Source organism: Vicia villosa, linkage group LG7, assembly GCF_029867415.1.
Source record: "Vicia villosa cultivar HV-30 ecotype Madison, WI linkage group LG7, Vvil1.0, whole genome shotgun sequence".
Taxonomy (NCBI): domain Eukaryota; kingdom Viridiplantae; phylum Streptophyta; class Magnoliopsida; order Fabales; family Fabaceae; genus Vicia; species Vicia villosa.
This window is the reverse complement of record NC_081186.1, coordinates 73,640,959-73,659,892: the sequence shown is the minus strand read 5'-3', so window position 1 is coordinate 73,659,892 and position 18,934 is coordinate 73,640,959. Positions and strand designations below refer to the sequence as shown.

General features: G+C 36.1%; 2 protein-coding genes across 3 annotated transcripts; both read left to right on the top strand.

Annotated features, from left to right (window-relative positions):
- The first annotated feature begins 5,629 nt into the window (after positions 1–5,629).
- Positions 5,630–6,818, top strand: LOC131617448 (protein LURP-one-related 7-like). 2 transcript variants are annotated; one of them, XM_058888735.1, is made up of 3 exons: positions 5,630–6,114; positions 6,266–6,478; positions 6,564–6,698. In XM_058888735.1, exons 1-3 carry the CDS (start codon positions 5,860–5,862, stop codon positions 6,579–6,581), a joined length of 486 nt encoding a protein of 161 aa, XP_058744718.1. In that variant the 5' UTR covers positions 5,630–5,859; the 3' UTR covers positions 6,582–6,698. The 2 variants fall into 2 exon arrangements, with proteins under 2 accessions (XP_058744718.1, XP_058744717.1); XM_058888734.1 differs by having other exon boundaries at positions 5,633–6,114; positions 6,559–6,818.
- Positions 6,819–9,752: 2,934 nt separating this feature from the next.
- Positions 9,753–11,310, top strand: LOC131619338 (uncharacterized). Its single transcript, XM_058890446.1, has 3 exons — positions 9,753–10,265; positions 10,497–10,936; positions 11,025–11,310. The coding sequence occupies exons 1-3, from the start codon at positions 9,753–9,755 to the stop codon at positions 11,308–11,310; spliced, it is 1,239 nt and encodes a 412-aa protein (XP_058746429.1).
- The last annotated feature ends 7,624 nt before the right edge of the window (positions 11,311–18,934 follow it).

Below are 18,934 nucleotides of genomic sequence, written 5' to 3'. Positions count from 1 at the left end.
CACTTATCCAGGTCCAAAGTTGGTAACTTCAAACACTCAAGAAGAAGTATTTTATTAAAACATAAGGGGTTTAGATAATAATGCCTCAAAATTAGCATAGAAAATCTTATTATTAGTAATAATCCATATATTTAGTGACTTCTTTAATGCTTGGCTAAGGAGATTAGGTCTCAAGCTATTTTCTACTAACTCAAGAGGCAACTTGATGTCCAATATCTAGTGCTTTTGTAGTAACCATATCAACCCTACTCTAATTTGTGTTTTCCATAGTAGTGAAAGATTTTTCTGTAATCCATGAATCTAAGACTTTTGGAATTAGTGTTGTTTAAGCTTTAACAAATTACAGGATTAGAAGAAGCTTTTGGAGTAAGCTTTCTGAGATTTCCACAAACCTCAAGATACCTTGGTGTTTTATTAGGGACTACAATGCCATAGTTAAGGCTCATAAGTACATGGGTAGCCACACCCCTTCATACAACCTATTATGGACTTTCAATAGTGTACTTCTAGCAATGACCTTCTTCATCTACCCACTAGGGGAGCTTGGTTTCCTTGGTCTAGTGGAAGGTAGGGTGGCAAAACGGGTCCGGCCAGCGGGGAAAGCCCGTTTTACCCGCACTTTTTCGCGGGGCGGGGCAAGGTTTTAGGTCCGCTCTCTTTAATGTGCCCGCCCCGCCCCGCCCCATTTTTTTGTGGGCTTTTGCGGGCATTTGTTTTTTATAGAATTTTACTATTTTTAGTCCTAAAAAGCCGAATGCCCGCGGGCTTTCCCCGCCCCGCCCTCACTTTTTTGCGGGGCGGGGCAAGGTTTTAGACCCGCACTCTTAAAAAAGCCCGCACAGCCCCGCCCCGTTTTTTCGCGGGCTTTTGCGGGGCAGGCCTAAACGGGGCGGGCATGCCCGTTTGCCATCCCTAGTGGAAGGAGAGGAAGACCCACTATGAAGAGGTTAGATAGAGCAATCTACAACCAGTAGTGGATCAACACATGTACCTTAAATTCCTACATTACCCTGGTTAGAAACATGTCTGACCATTTTCCTATCCCCCAAGACTTCTGGGTGGACAACTATCTTACTATGCCTTAATTTAAATTCATCAGAATGTGGACTCTGAATGATTCTCGTAAGTTGTGGTGGCTGAGGTTTGGGCCACTAGAGTGGTTGGGTGTCTAATGTTTATCCTAAATTCTAAGCTTAAGATGTTAAAGAATAAGTTGAAAGAGTGGAACGTGTTTGTCTTTGGAAATGTCCACTCCAATGTCAAAAGTATTGGACTTGAGACTTCACACAAAAGAGGGGGTGAATTGTGTGGTTTGAAAAAACTTGGTTTTGAAATCTTTTTCATACTAAAAACAGAGTTTCAAAAACTTAGGCAGCAGAAAATAAATAGCCGAAAATAAACTGTGGAATTTAAAGAGTTTAAGGGAAGAAGAAGAACACCAAGAATTATAAAGGCCCGATCAAATCAAAAGGACTTACTCCTCTCCCCAAGAATTGATCTTGAGAGTTTTCAATAATAGTTTAGAGCTTTTAGTAGGAAAACTCATGAATCCCCTTATACAAGGAAATGATGGTTAATCTTATACCAAATAATACAAGATGATGGATGTAGGTGTTTGCATGTTTTCTTCAATATATTGTTGAGAAGCAAACAATCTTCCTTCCAGAGGGTGGATTAAAGTGATTAGTCTTCTTTCCACTAACCTTGGAGTGGTTAGTCTTCAAGTTCCAAAAAATTTAAGCTTAATACTTTGGTTTTAGTCAAGCTAACCAAAAAATTGTGAGGTTTTAGTCGGGTTGATCTAGAACCTGTGAAGTTTTTAATACCGAGTTGAGTTTCAACCTATCTTAGTTTTAATCGGGCTAACCAAGAACCTATGAAGATTTGAACACTAGCTAATCTTAAACCAAACCTAGGATTGATCACACAATCCTTAAATATAAGCTTTTACATTTCATTGGAAACCCGTATAAATCCCTAAATGGAAAGTATTCAACCAAGGTATATACAAAAAATTCCATTGGAAAATTTTACATTTCTACCATTTCCAGAGTTACAGATATATCTTCACTCACAAAGGAATTTGGCTAAAACATTTAGCGAGAGAAAGTTAAATAAAACTTAGAGATAAAGAGTGTGAAAGTTAAATAAAATTTTTCTCATAAAGCTTGTGGTTAGTCTCTAAGAAGGGAGGAATGCACAGACGATAGACATGCAGTTCTTAATAGTCCCCTATAAAAGTATTTACATGTGCATCTTGGGAAAGCTTTTTTTTTTGCAACCCTTGATATCATCACTTTTATCATCCATATGAAGATGAAATATCACAATGTTTGCATTGAACTAGTAATCGTCCATGTTGACTGGACAATAGCTCATCAAATACATGAAGCATTACTAAAGGATTTAACCACGACAACCATCCAACCGAAAGGGAGGGTGAAAAAACCAATTCTTCCTAGAATCATCCCTTAGATGTCGATATCGTAAACTTTGACACGTGCCTAGAAGAGGCCACATCAAACTTCGAGTGCGGCCCTAGGGGACCTTTCCCTATTGAGGCGCGAATTAAGATTACAAGGCCGGTCCCAGAAGGTGATTTCATATTCGTCCAACTCAAAGATAGCCCTTCTAGAAAGGTAAATATTGGAGCCAACCTTCCTTCATGGAAAGAGACCTTATTAAGTGCCTCAAGGGCAATGTCGACCTATTCACCTTATCCTCCCAACATTTCCTATCATCAATTGAATATTGATCTCTCCATCTAGTCCATAGCCCAAATGAGAAGGCTTTAGTCACCACAATAAGCCGAAATCACCAAAACATCGTCAAAGACTTTCTAAAAATAACTAAGCCTTTAACTGATATACATAAGAAAAGACTCATTTATATGGTGTAACCAAACCACTAAAGCTTTTCATGATTTGAAACAAGCTCTTACTTCTGCCCCAGTTATGAGCTTTCATGACTTCACACTAAAAATTGTGATTAAGTCTAATGCTCTAAGAAAGGAGATAAATGTTGCTCTAATGAAAGACCACCATCCTATTGCTTATATAAGAAAATATTTGGGGCCTGGACAACAAGCTATATTGTCAATTTATGAAAGGGGGCCTAGACAACAAGCTATGTTGCGTTTATGAAAGGGAATTGCTTGAAATTTTTTATGTTGTCAAAAAATAGGATTCTACTTAGCTCATGATCCCTTGTCATAAATTGAACATTTATGTTTTACATGCTGGGTGGAAATAGGTCAGGCCGATAACAGAGATTTACATGCTAGCCTACACAGGCTCAAACCAGACCACACTATTTTTTTTTAAATAGAAAAGACTTAGGTTTTTTTATAAGCGTATTTAGTTAAAAAAGTTAGACATCAGGCTCCAAAAAAAAAGTTTTTTAAGCCTATCAGACCAGCCCATTTAAATAAATATGAATAATTTTTTTATTATCATTATGATATGTTTTGTATTTTGAATTGAAATACATAAATAAAATTTGGTTATCTTGAAGACTTGTGAAAATAAGATAAAAAAACCTCATAAACACTGTTTTCATAAGTTCTTAAATAAATAGTTTCACGGAACTTATGCTAATAGATAAGTTAAAATAAGTCAATGCAAATAAATTTTTAATCTCTTGGTCTTTTAGTTAGTTAGTCTATTTAAGCATTATTTTAATTGCTTATTTACATATGTCTAAAACAAATAGGCTTTTATGTAGGCTAACTAGACTTTCGAAAAGGTCAGACTCAGACCTAAAAATAAGCCTACGACATGCTACATACCAGACTTAAACTTCGATTTTTTTTACAAGTCAGATTTAGGTTTGACAAAGTGTAGTTCGATCCAGCCTATTTCCACCTCTATGCTGATGTTTTATTTTAAATTCCAATGCAATAAAATATCCAATAATAGTTTATAATACTCTTTCAAGGAAGGAATGTGTTAACTTAAAGTCATTATGTTTCAATTCTGTAGCTCCACACCATGGGACTTAAACCGTTCAGTTCAGAAAAGTGACCACCTTGAGACACTAATTTATAATTTAGAATTCAACCCACTTTCTCATCCTAAGTTTATTTGAGAAGGAAAGTAAAATTGGTCATTATGGGTAATAATAACCTCAAAACCACCGTTATCAATCGGTTGCACGATTCAGCATTAGACGACCATTCATGAAGGAACATTATTGTCATCAGGGTCAAATCCCCATTCTTGCCTATGTTTTATGATGTTTTTCAAGTGGTAAACAAAACTCGGTTTGTAGCTTATCAATTGGAACTACCTCCATCCTCAAACATACACAATGTTACCATGCGTTCCGGCTCCAAAAAATGTCTTAACATGCTGATGTGATGGTCCAACCAAATTGTAGTGCACAGAATCCAGCTAGCAGGATACCTTTTGCTATTATGAATAAAAAATAGTGAAGAAAGGAAGGATAGCAGCAACAAAAATCTTGGTTCATGATAATCCTCGTCAACAAGCCTCAAGAGGGTTACTGTGATTTGTTGGAAAAAATTGAATTTTCACTTACAAGGTTATCACACCTTGTTAAATAAAATTTAGTTTGTTTTAAATTGTCTTTATTATTAAATGTTATTAGAATTAAGTGAGTTGTCTTCGCCCTTTAGTATTATTTCATATTATAACATAATTAGATGAAATGCCGAAGATGACCAAAGTCGCGAAGCTCTAAGTAAGGTGATTATGGTCTACGATGATTAAAGAGAGGAATCTATGCAAGGTTATCATTTCAAGCTCAAATTAGTGATCGGAAGAAATGGAACTATATATGTAGGTGTGCGAAGAATCAATCACACTTATATATATGAGACAATTAGAATTGTTTTCGATTAATCTGGCATGGAGAGCGGACAAATGTTGAATATAGATCAATGATAATGATTGAGATACGAAAGTATAATGTGCTCCTATGCATTGCTCGGGGAGGAAGGTTCATCTATTAGTTTGTAAATTGAGCTTATTGCTAAATTGAGTCAATAAATTAAAATATGGAAATGTTATCCAGTGCCCTTAGGACAATGGTAGACTTTAAAAATAGTAAATTTATCTCGGTAATCTGCGTATTTAATGCCTCAAAAATTGAAATATTAAATTTTTTATAAAATATTTTCTTTTTTTGGAATGCTTAACCATTTGCCCTGAGGGCACTGGTTAGCAAAACCTATTAAAATACATAATAAAGATTATATGTAAATAGCAGGCAAACAAATAAGAAGCTGCGTCGGTATTGTTTTTGAATGACAAGATTAATCTTTTTAAAAACTACATTCAATGTCTTATGAGGTACAACATTGTTATGCATGAGCATTGACAATCTCTATAAAAGATCCACAACTTTTGGTACTAAATCAAATGTGTCAAAACTAAACAGTATAAAAAAATGTTGACAGAATAAAAATGTTGATTGTCAAAACACATTTTCTCATATTTGACCTCAATTCTACCTGGGAAAATACTCCGGTCAAATCTTCGCTAAAAAAGAAACAAGTACCATTCAATTCCCTTTTATTTACTTTATATATTTCTACCATTAAAAAGTTACATGAGAAACAAAAGAAAAACATGTGAGTAGAATGCTTCTTTGACTTTGCTAGAGTTGATTGTGAACAGGAAGAAAGGAAGAAGAAACAACAAAAAGTAAAGTTATCCACCTACCCGAACCCGCCTCTTACAAGCTGCAAAACCCACCCGTTTCTCTCTCACACGGGTTCGAGTCAAGTAAAGCTACAAAGACAGCATCAGATTCCGTTGTTCACAAATCGTGTAATTCTATGTATATGTTACAGCGGTGGATTAGATTCCTAGAGGGAAAAAAATAAACAAAGCAACCATGGAATTGCAAACTTCAGATTATCCTTACACAGCCACCGATGATCACCACATCCCAATCGATCTCTTCGGTTCCAAAAAACACGCCGGACTTCCACGTGGCATCCTATCCTTCACCGATGCATCAGGTAACATTGTCTTCAAGGTCCACCGTCAACCACCCAATCCCAGTTCCATCTCCTCTCCTCCTCCAAAGGATACCAAACTCTTGCTCGATCCCGACGATCATCCTCTCTTCTCCATCCACGGATATCAAGTTAGTCTCTCTTTTTTTCTTATCCAAAAAATATTTAAAATTGTCCGCAAATCATAATTCAACCGACAAAAATGTCGATATTGTTAGGTTGGACGCACCAAAGTTCTACAATTCTAAAAATTTGTTTTTTATTTTATTTTTTTGTTTGTAGAATGGGATTTGGAAATGTTATAAGGGAAGTGGGGATGGAGAAAAGGAGCTTGTGTTTGAAGTGAAAAGGACCGTGAAAACATTTACTAGAATTGAGTTAGAGGTGAATTTTGCTGGTGAGAGATTAAACGACGACGTTTGTGACTTGAGAGTTATAGGTTCTCCTTTCAAGAAATCATGCAGCATCTATAAGGACACTAATTTGGTGGCACAGGTACATAAAGTGAAGTTTCTCAATTTATAAGCATTTGTATGTCATAAAGATTAATTCTGATTTGTACTTTTTTTTTGCAGAGTAGTCTTATGTACAAGCTTAATCAAATATATGTGAGTAGGGGTAAATTTCGGCTGACAATTTTTCCTGGGAGTATAGAGCATGGTGTTATTGTGGCTTTGTTTGTGGTATTCTTGAATGGAAGAAAATAGGATTATTGATATTTCATCATTCATTTGCAATATGTTTAAACCGGTTGCATGTGTTTGTAACTTAAGAAATATTCCATTTTTCTTGTGTAGTGCTCATTTATGTTACTATGATCTGAATTAGCTTCTCCTTTCTATTTGGTGACGGTTATCTCTCCATTTTTTGTTTATAATCAAACCCATTGATTAATGTTTATAAGAGACCTCTCAAAGGACTTCACCATCGTCACAATAGAAGAGGAAATCGTCAATTGAAATACACATTTATCTCAAGGGAGCAATGGTCTACAACAAAGAAAGGCATGCGTTTTATAGGCTTAAAAAAACAGAGAAATGATGATAAGGATACCAATTTTTTGGTTTTGGTTTTATTTTGCGAGCTCACATTTAAATAAGCTGAAATTTTGTGTAAGTGTTCAACAACTCATAAAGAGAAAAGAGTTGAATTTTTAAAATAGATGACACAAATAAGTGTGTGTTTGTTTTAAGGTATGAAATGACATAGTAATTTTAGGGTGATTATTTTCAGAAATACTGTAATACTACTACTCATATTTTGACAAAGTTGGTTTAATTAAAAAAAATTAAAATTAATAAATTTTAAAAACTCGAAACAAATGTGAAAAAATATTATACTTACAAAAATCACATTTTTAAAAATATAATTTGAAATCTTAAAAATAACACACCCTAAAGATGTTGGTGGAAATGTGTCATCTTTCTCATTAATTAATAAAAATAATTAAGATCAACAATTAAGATCAAGATTTTGGTGGAAATGTGTCATCTTTCTCATTAGTCTTTCTTATTATTCACCATTTCATTCTGCTCGATTCTGTCATATTCCACCAATCTAAACATATCCTTAGTCTCCCTTTATCATTAGAACTTACATCATCATTACGCACCTTACCAACATTAGCATTCACATCCCCATGCTGACCCTTAACATCACTTGCATTCATATTCAATTGTTGGCCCTCACCATCCTTTAACTCAGAATCCTCCCTAATTACTTCCTCGTATAGTTTGGCAATCAATTATTCTTCCTCAGGATTAACTAACTCTTCATCATTAACATCTACTTAATCATCAATGGGAGTCTCATAATATTCAGGCTGAGACAAAGGGTGTTGGATGTAGATAGCAATACTTAGATGCACCTTACAAAGATCAGTAATATCTAATGCACCTTTGTCATCAACTAAAACATTCATCCCACCTTAGGGTCCTTGTAATATATGTATATATTTCAGTATAACCTAATTCATTGAGTACACCTACTAACTAAAAAAAACTCCACTAGTCAACATTAATTTTTAAATCTTGAATTTGTCCTCCTCCGTACTCATTTAAATCTTTATCAATGAATTCACCAGCATAATGAATTACCATATGCAAATATTCATCAATTTCTACCTATTTTTCTGCAAACACTAAATTATAATGGGTCTTATATCAATATATCATATAAACTAATAAAATACCAAACAATAAACCATAGCATTTGAATATCTAAACATTTAACAATTATATGCATAGAAATCTAACACCCAATACAGATAACATTACAAACCCTAAAAACTCAGCTAACATTTAACATACATAATACCGAACCTGATCACTAACTGTTGTCAATAATGGTATGTAAGCTTCTTTCCTTTGATTTCGCCAAAGATTTCACCTTCGATTTCGCTTCTCTGTTTTGCCGGTCTGCTTCACCTTTGATCTCATTCAATTTTGCTTCTGTGCTCGGGTTCGGGTTTTACAACAAAAATGAGAAAATCTTTACAATCCACCTTTTGTTATAATGTTTAATCCACATCAGCACCATGTGTATGCCACATGTCTCTTATTTTGATTTTGACTAACATACCTAACATAAGAGACTAACATGACGCGGTTTGAAGAGATAAGGAATGAAACCAATTTTTTTTTAAGTTGAAGAATTGAAATGAATACCAAAGTAAAGATAAGGGGAAAAAAGCACATCAAGCCTTCAAAATAGATAATTTCTCATTACACCCCTTGATTCTCTTATGCACTTGGCGAAATTCCAAATATGTCTCATGCTTTCGTAGACGCACATCGGGAAGCACCTTTTTTTTCTTTTCCAAAAGTTGAATTTTTCCGTAGGTGCATCTACAGAAGTATTTTAAACTAGTGAACGTTAGGGAAAATGGAAAATTAATTCAGTTCAAGGAATATTCCGTAGGTACATCTACAGAATGACTTCGCGCCAAAATGTTTCGTAGATGCACCTACAGAAGTATCTGGTATATTTTGAACCAGCATGATCACTCCCTCATTGTTACATTTCTTCTCCAACACTCACCTCTCCACAACCTAAAAACACTACATCATCAATATCATTTTTCACTCCAAAACTCCAACTTTTTGGTGACACAAATCAAAGGGAGCAAGAGAATGCGGAATTTCAAGTAAATAGTCATCTTTGTCCATTGCATTGCTCACATTATGCGTCAATTTTCTGTCAAAAAAGTAATGTTGCTTCCGTAGATACATCTACGAAACGTGTCTGTGCTGTTTTTTCCAGCAGTTTTGTGATTTTGTGTTATTGTTTATAAATAGGTATGGTGCACCCCGATAATATCTCAAGAGAATTAGTTCCTTCAGTCGATGTTTCACCAAAGGTTGAAGGGGTAGTCGTAAAGGCGGTCGATGTCGGCGGTGACTTTAATAACAAGCAAGAGTTTGATGATCGTGATAACATGCTCACATGGATTCGTAGGAATGCAACTAACCTTGGTTTTGGTGCGGTAATAGGAAGATCAGATAATGGTATGGTAAGAAGAAATGCGTTCGTAACAATGTTGTGTGAAAGAAGCGGGAAATATCATCCTCCTCTAAGGAAGTTTAAAAGAAACGACACGGGTACTAGAAAATGCGAGTGTCCATTTAAAATTCGTGGTTACATGTTGGCTAGCAAGAAGTGGAAATTTAGTGTTATTTGTGGCTTGCATAACCATGACTTGTGCGCAAAATTATAAGGTCATCCTAGTGTATGTCGTCTCAATTCGGAAGAGAAGACATGTATTAGTGACATGTACTTGAATCTTGTCCTACCGAAAAATATACTTGCCACATTGAAACGGGAGGAACCCGACAATGTATCAAATATAAGACAAGTGTATAACATCTGGTACCACAATAATAAGGCGGTTAGGGGAGATAGAAATGAGATGCAACAACTGTTGAAATTGTTGGATGATAATAAATATGTGTCGCGGTACAGAACTTGCGACGATGAGGTTACAGTCCGAGAGATTTTTTGGACTCATCCAGATTTGATAAAGTTGTTCAACACGTTCCCGACAATGCTCTTTCTCGATTCTACCTACAAGACCAACAAGTACAGACTTTCGTTATTTGAGGTGGTAGGTGTTACATCCACCGAGAAGACATACGACGTTGGTTTTGCTTTTTTGGAGTGTGAAAAAGAGGATAATTTTAGGTGGGCATTAGAGGTGCGTCGGTCACTTTTGAAGGAACAAGTCGAGAAGTCTAAGGCGGTTGTTACGGACAGCGATCCCATGTTAATGGATGCGGTGACAAAGGTATTTCCTTCTTCTAATGCATTACTTTGTCGATATCACATAACATGTAATGTGAGAAGTAAAGTTAAACCCGCGATAGGGACGAAACAAGTAGAGACCGAAGGTGGAAAATCGGTGAAGCCAGGTGTGATTGTCGAACAAATAATGGATGCATGGAATCGTATTGTAAATTCTTCGACCAAAGAATTATTTGCCGATTGTGTCATTCAATTTCGAAAAATGTGTGAAAAGTATCCCGGTTTATTGAAATATGTTGAAAGCACCATTCTTGATAAGGTGAAGGAGAAGTTTGTGTGTGTGTGGACTGATAATGTCCGACACCTTGGGAATACAACCACAAACAGAGTTGAGTCGACACATGCTAGTTTGAAAAATTGGTTGGCTAATAACACGGGTGACTTGTGTCGAGATTGGGACACTGTCAATCTCATGATTAAAAACCAATACAATGAGATACAAACCACATTTGGTCGGAGCATTACGTTGTTGGAACATCGATTTAGGGACAATATTCTTTATTCTCAGTTGATCGGCAATATGTCTCGGTCCGGGTTGAACTATATTTTTCACGAGGCCAAACAAGATGAAACTGTCGGTTCCGATAGCGCAAAGTGTGGTTGCATTATTATTAAAACGTATATCTCCAGTGTGCTTGTGTTATTGCTAAAAAGGTGAGACTAGGTGAGCCAATAAGAATGAACGAAGTTATCCCTCATTGGAAAAGACTTAGTTTTGATGATGATGATGGTTGCATCGAAGAAGAAAAGTTGAGTATCTCTATTACTTCCGAATTGGAAGCGATAAAAGAGAGGTTTTCGAGGTCGATGACAACATGAAACTACACATCAAAGAACAATTGCGGAAGATTGGATATCCCGAAACAACCGACATGAAACAACCTTCTCAACCTATTAAGACAAAGGGTGCTTCAAAGAAATTGAAGCCTACACCGAATGACAACTCGACTACACGGGCTCCTTTGTATTGTGAGCACGTCGATAAACTTTTTCCCGACTCATCGACTCCAAAATCTCAAAAATCTTAAACAAGTTCAAACAAGGGAGCTTGCATAAGCAAATCGCCTCCGACACCTATTCCGCCGAAAATTCCAATCATCGAAGAGATGCCTATTCCGCAAAAAAATCCATTCATCGATGAGATACCGATTTTTATGCACCCTTACATCGAGCGGATCGTCAATGTTGTGGGGGACAGTAATTAAGGTTACCGGGCCGTCTCGACGTTGCTTGGTAATAGAGAGGATAACCATACGCTTGTCCGTCATCAACTTGTCTGTCATCAACCATAAAGAATCATACATGCGGTTATATGGAGATGAAGTTAAATTTGAAGCGGTTAACGAAGCTCTTGTTCCTTGATTGGGCGCTTACGCACCAATGTCAAAATGGATGAGATTCCCGGAAATGGAACATCTTATTGCATGCGCGTATGATATGGTGTGTATTGACTTGACGCGTTATGTTTTTCGGAAACCTTTTTCCCTTTTCGCACCACACCGCTTACAAATCCAAATGATCGCATCATGTGTATTGGATGACTTTCAAAATCGAGTCACTTTGTGCAAGTTTACTTGAAACTGAGATGCCCTATACCACCTACGTCACCGGAATGAGCGCTTCATCATTCTGAAGATGCCGAGACATTACCAGATCTTTTTGTTGATAGGATGAACGAATTTAAAAGATTAAACAACATCGAGAAGGAAACGAATAAGGAAAAGTCAAAATTGGAACCACTAATAGATTTAGCCGGCGATAATTCTTTTGATGTGTTTTGTAGTTTTAAAATGTAATGTACGCACTCTTAAACATTGCAATATAAACATTTTTTTGTCAATTATAAATTCTAATGGAAGGTTTAGTTTGGTGTTTATGTTTTTTTAAATTCTGGACTGCATTAGACTATGTACAATTTTTTAGTTATTCAATACCCTACTTTTTCACTTTTTATGTTCCACATCATCTTCTCTCTCTTCCACCTCATCATTCAACACACATTCAAATTCTACTCATTACAATCGTTTTGTTTAATAAAATTCAACACCGTACCCCACTACTTTTATTTCTTATTCTTATTTTCTTTTATATATTTGTTTTTATGATTATATATTTCTACATCTCAATTATCAATTGAAACTAAATTAAAATAATTAAGATTTAAATATTTTATTTTAATTTTTTTCTAATTTAGTAATTTATTTAATTTTTTTCTTCCAATTTTATGAAAGGATAATTAGTAGAATTTTGGGTGTTAAAAGGATTATTGTTGGGATCCATTTCACTACAAAGATGTCTAGAGCTACAAACAAGAATTTTGTGAAGGCTAAATAGAAAAAATTGAGAGAAAAAAGTGATTTTTTTGTGTGTGTCCAAATCAAATGTGAAAGTACTTGTTTATTGTCTTATTGGCATTCATGCTTGGCTAAAACATAGAAGCAGCTGCATGTCATACTGTGTACTCTTGCATATATTAATAAGTTCAAAACAGGTACTGAAGCAAGATGTTACAAGTAATGTCATGACATCAACCATGACATCGCGCCTGCAGAACTAAGGAAGAAAGGCTCAGTTTGGTTTTAAAGATACAAAGCCTTATGGAATCCTATGTGGCGCAGTTTTAAAGGTCAAAGAATCAAGTCAGAATATTGAAGAATCAAATCTGAAGATTGAAGATTCAACTGTTACTAATTTAGGAGATAAATTAGGTAACTTATGATTAAAAGACCTTGCTTGTAGCAGAAGAAATCTGCTGATTTGTAACAGCAAGGAGTGTTGTGATTTCAAGCCCAAGTCCAACTAGAATTAGGTTATATATAGGATTCTTTGTAACCTTGTAAACCTAACGATCATAATGTAGACATTAGGATTTGTTGTGTAAGTGAACCTCCCGAGTTGTGGGAAGGTCACCATTGTCCATCTCAAAGCCCGTAGGCAGGAGATGTGTTGTTATTCTCGAAACTGTTAAGTAAGAGAATTATTGTTCTCACTCTAAGCCATTAGGTATGAGTTGAGTATTGTTCTTGAAGGAAGCTTTTAAGCAACTTCAAGATAGTTCTAAGGTGGGAGTATTACGACTCTTAGTCTTAGGATAATTGTGCTGGAAGTGTAACTTCTATTTGAAGAATAACTGGTACAGTATTGATCTAGGAAGAGAGATGGTGATATCTCGTATCTAAGTGTGGTATCTTAGATAGAAGGATCATTGGGTAGTTATTAGGTATACTGTGGCAGTTGCCTGCAAACCTGAGGTTGTTTGTAAGAAAATAATACTACTGATAGTGGACTTCTCTCCTGGCTTGGTATGCCCCCAGATGTAGGTTGTTTGAACCGAACTGGGTGAACAATTCTGTGTGTTATTTACTTTCTGCTGTGTTAATTATACGATGTCACAACATCAGGGATGACATCCGGTATTCAATTGTTAAGCAGTCTGTAACAGAACCAGTTCAGAGGTGACTCTGCATAATTCAGCTATGCAATGTTTATAATGGTTCTGTAGTTTGTATGATCTCAGATTAATCATGGTCAGAAGATATTTTAAGAGATCAGTTGTAATACCCTGCATAATATATCTGCACAGCTAGATGTCTTAACATCGTGCTTGACATCTGAGACTGTCATACCAGAATTTCAATTGGTATCAGAGCGGGCATCCTGTCTGTTTCTGGATGAGATCTTTGGGAGATACTTTCTGGTTTTATGCAAGGTAGATGATGTAATCAACAGATAGAAGAGGAAGACAACAAGTGGCAGTTGGCTTTTCTCTTGTCTTGGATTAAATCACTCTTGGGCAGAAGGGTGATAAGATTGAAGACTCAAGAAGATGTGTGTGCTCTAAGCTGGTTGATTGTGTGTGCTGAATGTTTTTGATTGTGATACAACATTAATAAAGAACCATGAAGGGAGCATGAAGTCTGAGTACTGAGAAAGATTGTGTTCAATGAGGAATTGAACAGAGGGTGCGCTCTTGAAGACATGAAGATGCGTCTTATGTCTTCCATTCATCAAAGTACAAGGAAACATGTGTTGTCCTGGATAAGGGGAAAGTATTACTGTTGTTGTGCTGATTGTGTTTCCAACATGTTGTTTTTCTTGGTGGAAGGTGAGATTACCAAGGATGTGTGTGATGTCACACCTCATGTGATAACTTGCTCTGCTTAATCTGGAAGTGAAAGCAGACAAGGTACTGAAGCTTGAAGAGCAACACTATTGTCAAAAGTGGCAGCTTTGACTTAGTGTGGATTGGAATGGGCAGATTCCAATCTGGATGGCAGTAGTGTTCTAAACTACTTTCATGTTGAAGACTTCATATGACATGAAGAGAGTTACTTGATCTTAAAGTTGTAAGATCTTGGTAACTAGGTGTGTTTGACCGGTGCCAGGACCAGTTTGTTGTGTGAACATAGGGGTGTTCATATTGTTTGGTCCCTAGAAGAGAAGGATGGACCAAACTGTAGGTCTGCTAGACCAAATTGACCAGTAGATGTTGTCCAAGAAAGTAAAATTCAGAAGATTCAAGCGGGAGTGAATATTCTTGAATCGCCTTGTTCAACATTCAACACAGTAAAGACTATGATAAGGTAATATCTGTTACTATCTGATCATGAGTAGGTTTTTGGGTCTAGTATGTAGCTTGAAGATGAAGCAAGCTATTTGTTAGGGTGAAACCGTTGTTATGCCCTATGTGTGTTGCTTACTATTATAAGATGTGGAGTAAGCAATGTGTTTTCTGTTAAAATGAGACTGTTTTCCGCTGCTTAATCTATAGATCACAGTCTAAGTTATTTCAACAGAAAGTATTTTAAGAAGATTCCTACAGCCATAATTGAAGTGTCAAAGATACTTGAGTAATCTCTCAAGTCCACTCATTTTTGACATGGTTCATTATTGCTGATGAATGACTCTTGATCAAAGCCATTCATAAAATCTGCATGCGGTTTCCTGAAAGGAGGAATAAATGTCACACTAAAAGTTGTGACATCTGTGCTGGTATGCAGCTACCAGTTGAAGAACAGATGTTCTGGTGCTAAACAAATGTAGTGTGAGTACATATGTTTGGAACCTACTCCTGACCTGGAAGAGGAGACATCTGACTATGATTGATCAGGACACGATCAATTAGTAATTCTACAACAATGTTCATACATGTGGAAATTACTTATTTTGCTCAAAGTGCCATAACTGATTTATGAAGGTATACCTTTCTATCCCTTTATACAAATAAAATCAAGATGAGCTTATATCTGGTATTTTCTTCTGATCAAAGGAACCAGATGTATATTGTGATTCATTACCATAGAACAGTTGTTGGAACTGAATACTGTGTCTTATACATAGTGAAATATGGTTATGAGTTGTGAACCTCCTTATGTTATATTCATAGAAGGAAGTTATGTTGAAGAATCAAGGATGTCAGAAGGTCTGACTAACTCAGTGTCATGCCATCCTTAAAGTCTATTCCAGATATCTTTTGAGGGAATCTCCTCTTTAGGTATAGACTATGGCATCCACCATCTCTTAATCAGAGTGAGAGTCTGAAGTAGTATGTTGAGATGCTGGCTATTTTTTTTCTTGGTTATGCTGATAAAGAACTCTACTATCTCCACCAATCGGTTATGAACAAAGTTATTAGAGATGTTAATCATTCCAAGTTATCCTACTACAAGCTACAGTAAGTGGCAGACTGTATATTGTATAGCAAGTAACTAAGTATTCTAAATTTGGAAACTGTGGCAAGTCCAAGTGAAGGAAGCTTTAAGTTCAAAGATATCCTCTGTTTGTATAAGTGAGGGGGAGTAAAGGAGTTTGAAGATCAGCAATGACAAAGTTAATCTGCATTTAATCTTTATGAAAAGTCTATGACTAATCTCAAAAGCAGATAAACAATGTCGTATAAGATGTCAGGACATAACTCACAACATGTTTTATCCTTGAAACCAGCAAGGAACATTCATTGATTTATCAACTAAAAAATATGTTTTGATGGTGTGTATCACTTGTTCTGATATGGTGCATGATCCAACCATTGCACAAGTACACCTGAAGCAGAATTCTCAAATAAACATCTCTTGATCAAGACATTTGTTAAAATCTAGGTATGTTATGCATTATGCTCAGGTTTATTGAGTCCTTTGTTTTCGTTTTTACTTTCAGTTTCTGAGTCTCTTATAGTTATTATTATAAGTCTAGAGTTTAGGTTATGTTTATCAAATTGTGATAAACACAGGGATTAAGGGTAGTGTTCAGATTCTGTCAAATCTAAGGTCAATCTTTGCAGTTGTTTTGCATAAGATTTTGAGTCTTTTCTTTGTTTAGAGTCTTTAATTCTAGTCTGAATACATGTTGCTTCTTGTATTCTCTGTTGTTCAATATAGATGTGTTGTCTATTTTGAATATGTCTTGGGTGTCTATAGTCTTGAACATAGACTGTCTTGTGTTCTGAGTCATCCAACATAGAAAACTGGTTTTTCTATACTAGTAGATGGATGGGCCAAGTTATTGCATTGTCACAGTAAGTATCCTCTTCTGTTCCATAGAGGAAATAGAGTCGTTGAATGGAATTTTGAAGTCAAAAAGGGGGGATAGTCTATGTCCTATATTCAAAGAAATAAAGTGTGCTTCCCAATGTAACAGACCTGAAATGACAATGTCTGATCTGATGTCGGGACATTAAAGAATAGATTCTCCTGCGTGTAATGTCATTGGTTATTCATTGAAACTGTTCTTGTCTTTAGAAACAGTCAAAAGAGGCTGGGCGGTGGTCAGTGTGTAACAGAATTCCTGCCCTCAATAAGCGCTCCACTCTATTAAAAGCCTTGACTATCGTTACTTCCTATGATCCTCCTATGGCTATAAATAAGCATATCTGCAGCAGGCTTCAGTTATCAGATCACTCAAAGATGTGTTTCCTATGTGTTTGTGTTGGGTGTGTCCAGATTTGGTATTGTGATGGGTTCCTCTATCAAAATCTAATCAGTATATCACAGGGTGGGGAAATCATGGATCTGTACCAAAGATGTTACAGAAATAACAATTACATGCATCCTCGTGTTCTGCCTTTAAGAAGGAAGACTTTAGTTGTGATTTGTGTTCTGAGTTACAAGGGCTAGTTCTTGAAGAACTACAGTGGCAAGAATTTGTTCTCGTATCTTCTTCCTCATGTGCAGGGGGAGTTACAGGTTCTTCCACTGCATATTATGACATCGTGTTCATCCTTGTCATATTATGGCTAAAAAGGGGGAGAGAGGTTGATGCTGATTTTGCTACTGTCAAAAGAAACAAAGGAAGATCTGAAGACAGAAGTAGAATCAGACTGACGATGTTATGATGTGGTCCAACCTCTGAAACCTGAAGGCTGAAAGTTGAAGCAGCTGCTCTTGAGTTTTCTTCTTACTTGTTTTTATTTGTTTAAATGTATAGTATGTATAGTTTTAGCCACAATAAGACAAAGGGGGAGATTGAAAGTACTTGTTTATTGTCTTATTGGCATTCATGCTTGGCTAAAACATAGAAGCAGCTGCATGTCATACTGTGTACTCTTGCATATATTAATAAGTTCAAAACAGGTACTGAAGCAAGATGTTACAAGTAATGTCATGACATCAACCATGACATCGCGCCTGCAGAACTAAGGAAGAAAGGCTCAGTTTGGTTTTAAAGATACAAAGCCTTATGGAATCCTATGTGGCGCAGTTTTAAAGGTCAAAGAATCAAGTCAGAATATTGAAGAATCAAATCTGAAGATTGAAGATTCAACTGTTACTAATTTAGGAGATAAATTAGGTAACTTATGATTAAAAGACCTTGCTTGTAGCAGAAGAAATCTGCTGATTTGTAACAGCAAGGAGTGTTGTGATTTCAAGCCCAAGTCCAACTAGAATTAGGTTATATATAGGATTCTTTGTAACCTTGTAAACCTAACGATCATAATGTAGACATTAGGATTTGTTGTGTAAGTGAACCTCCCGAGTTGTGGGAAGGTCACCATTGTCCATCTCAAAGCCCGTAGGCAGGAGATGTGTTGTTATTCTCGAAACTGTTAAGTAAGAGAATTATTGTTCTCACTCTAAGCCATTAGGTATGAGTTGAGTATTGTTCTTGAAGGAAGCTTTTAAGCAACTTCAAGATAGTTCTAAGGTGGGAGTATTACGACTCTTAGTCTTAGGATAATTGTGCTGGAAGTGTAACTTCTATTTGAAGAATAACTGGTACAGTATTGATCTAGGAAGAGAGATGGTGATATCTCGTATCTAAGTGTGGTATCTTAGATAGAAGGATCATTGGGTAGTTATTAGGTATACTGTGGCAGTTGCCTGCAAACCTGAGGTTGTTTGTAAGAAAATAATACTACTGATAGTGGACTTCTCTCCTGGCTTGGTATGCCCCCAGATGTAGGTTGTTTGAACCGAACTGGGTGAACAATTCTGTGTGTTATTTACTTTCTGCTGTGTTAATTATACGATGTCACAACATCAGGGATGACATCCGGTATTCAATTGTTAAGCAGTCTGTAACAGAACCAGTTCAGAGGTGACTCTGCATAATTCAGCTATGCAATGTTTATAATGGTTCTGTAGTTTGTATGATCTCAGATTAATCATGGTCAGAAGATATTTTAAGAGATCAGTTGTAATACCCTGCATAATATAT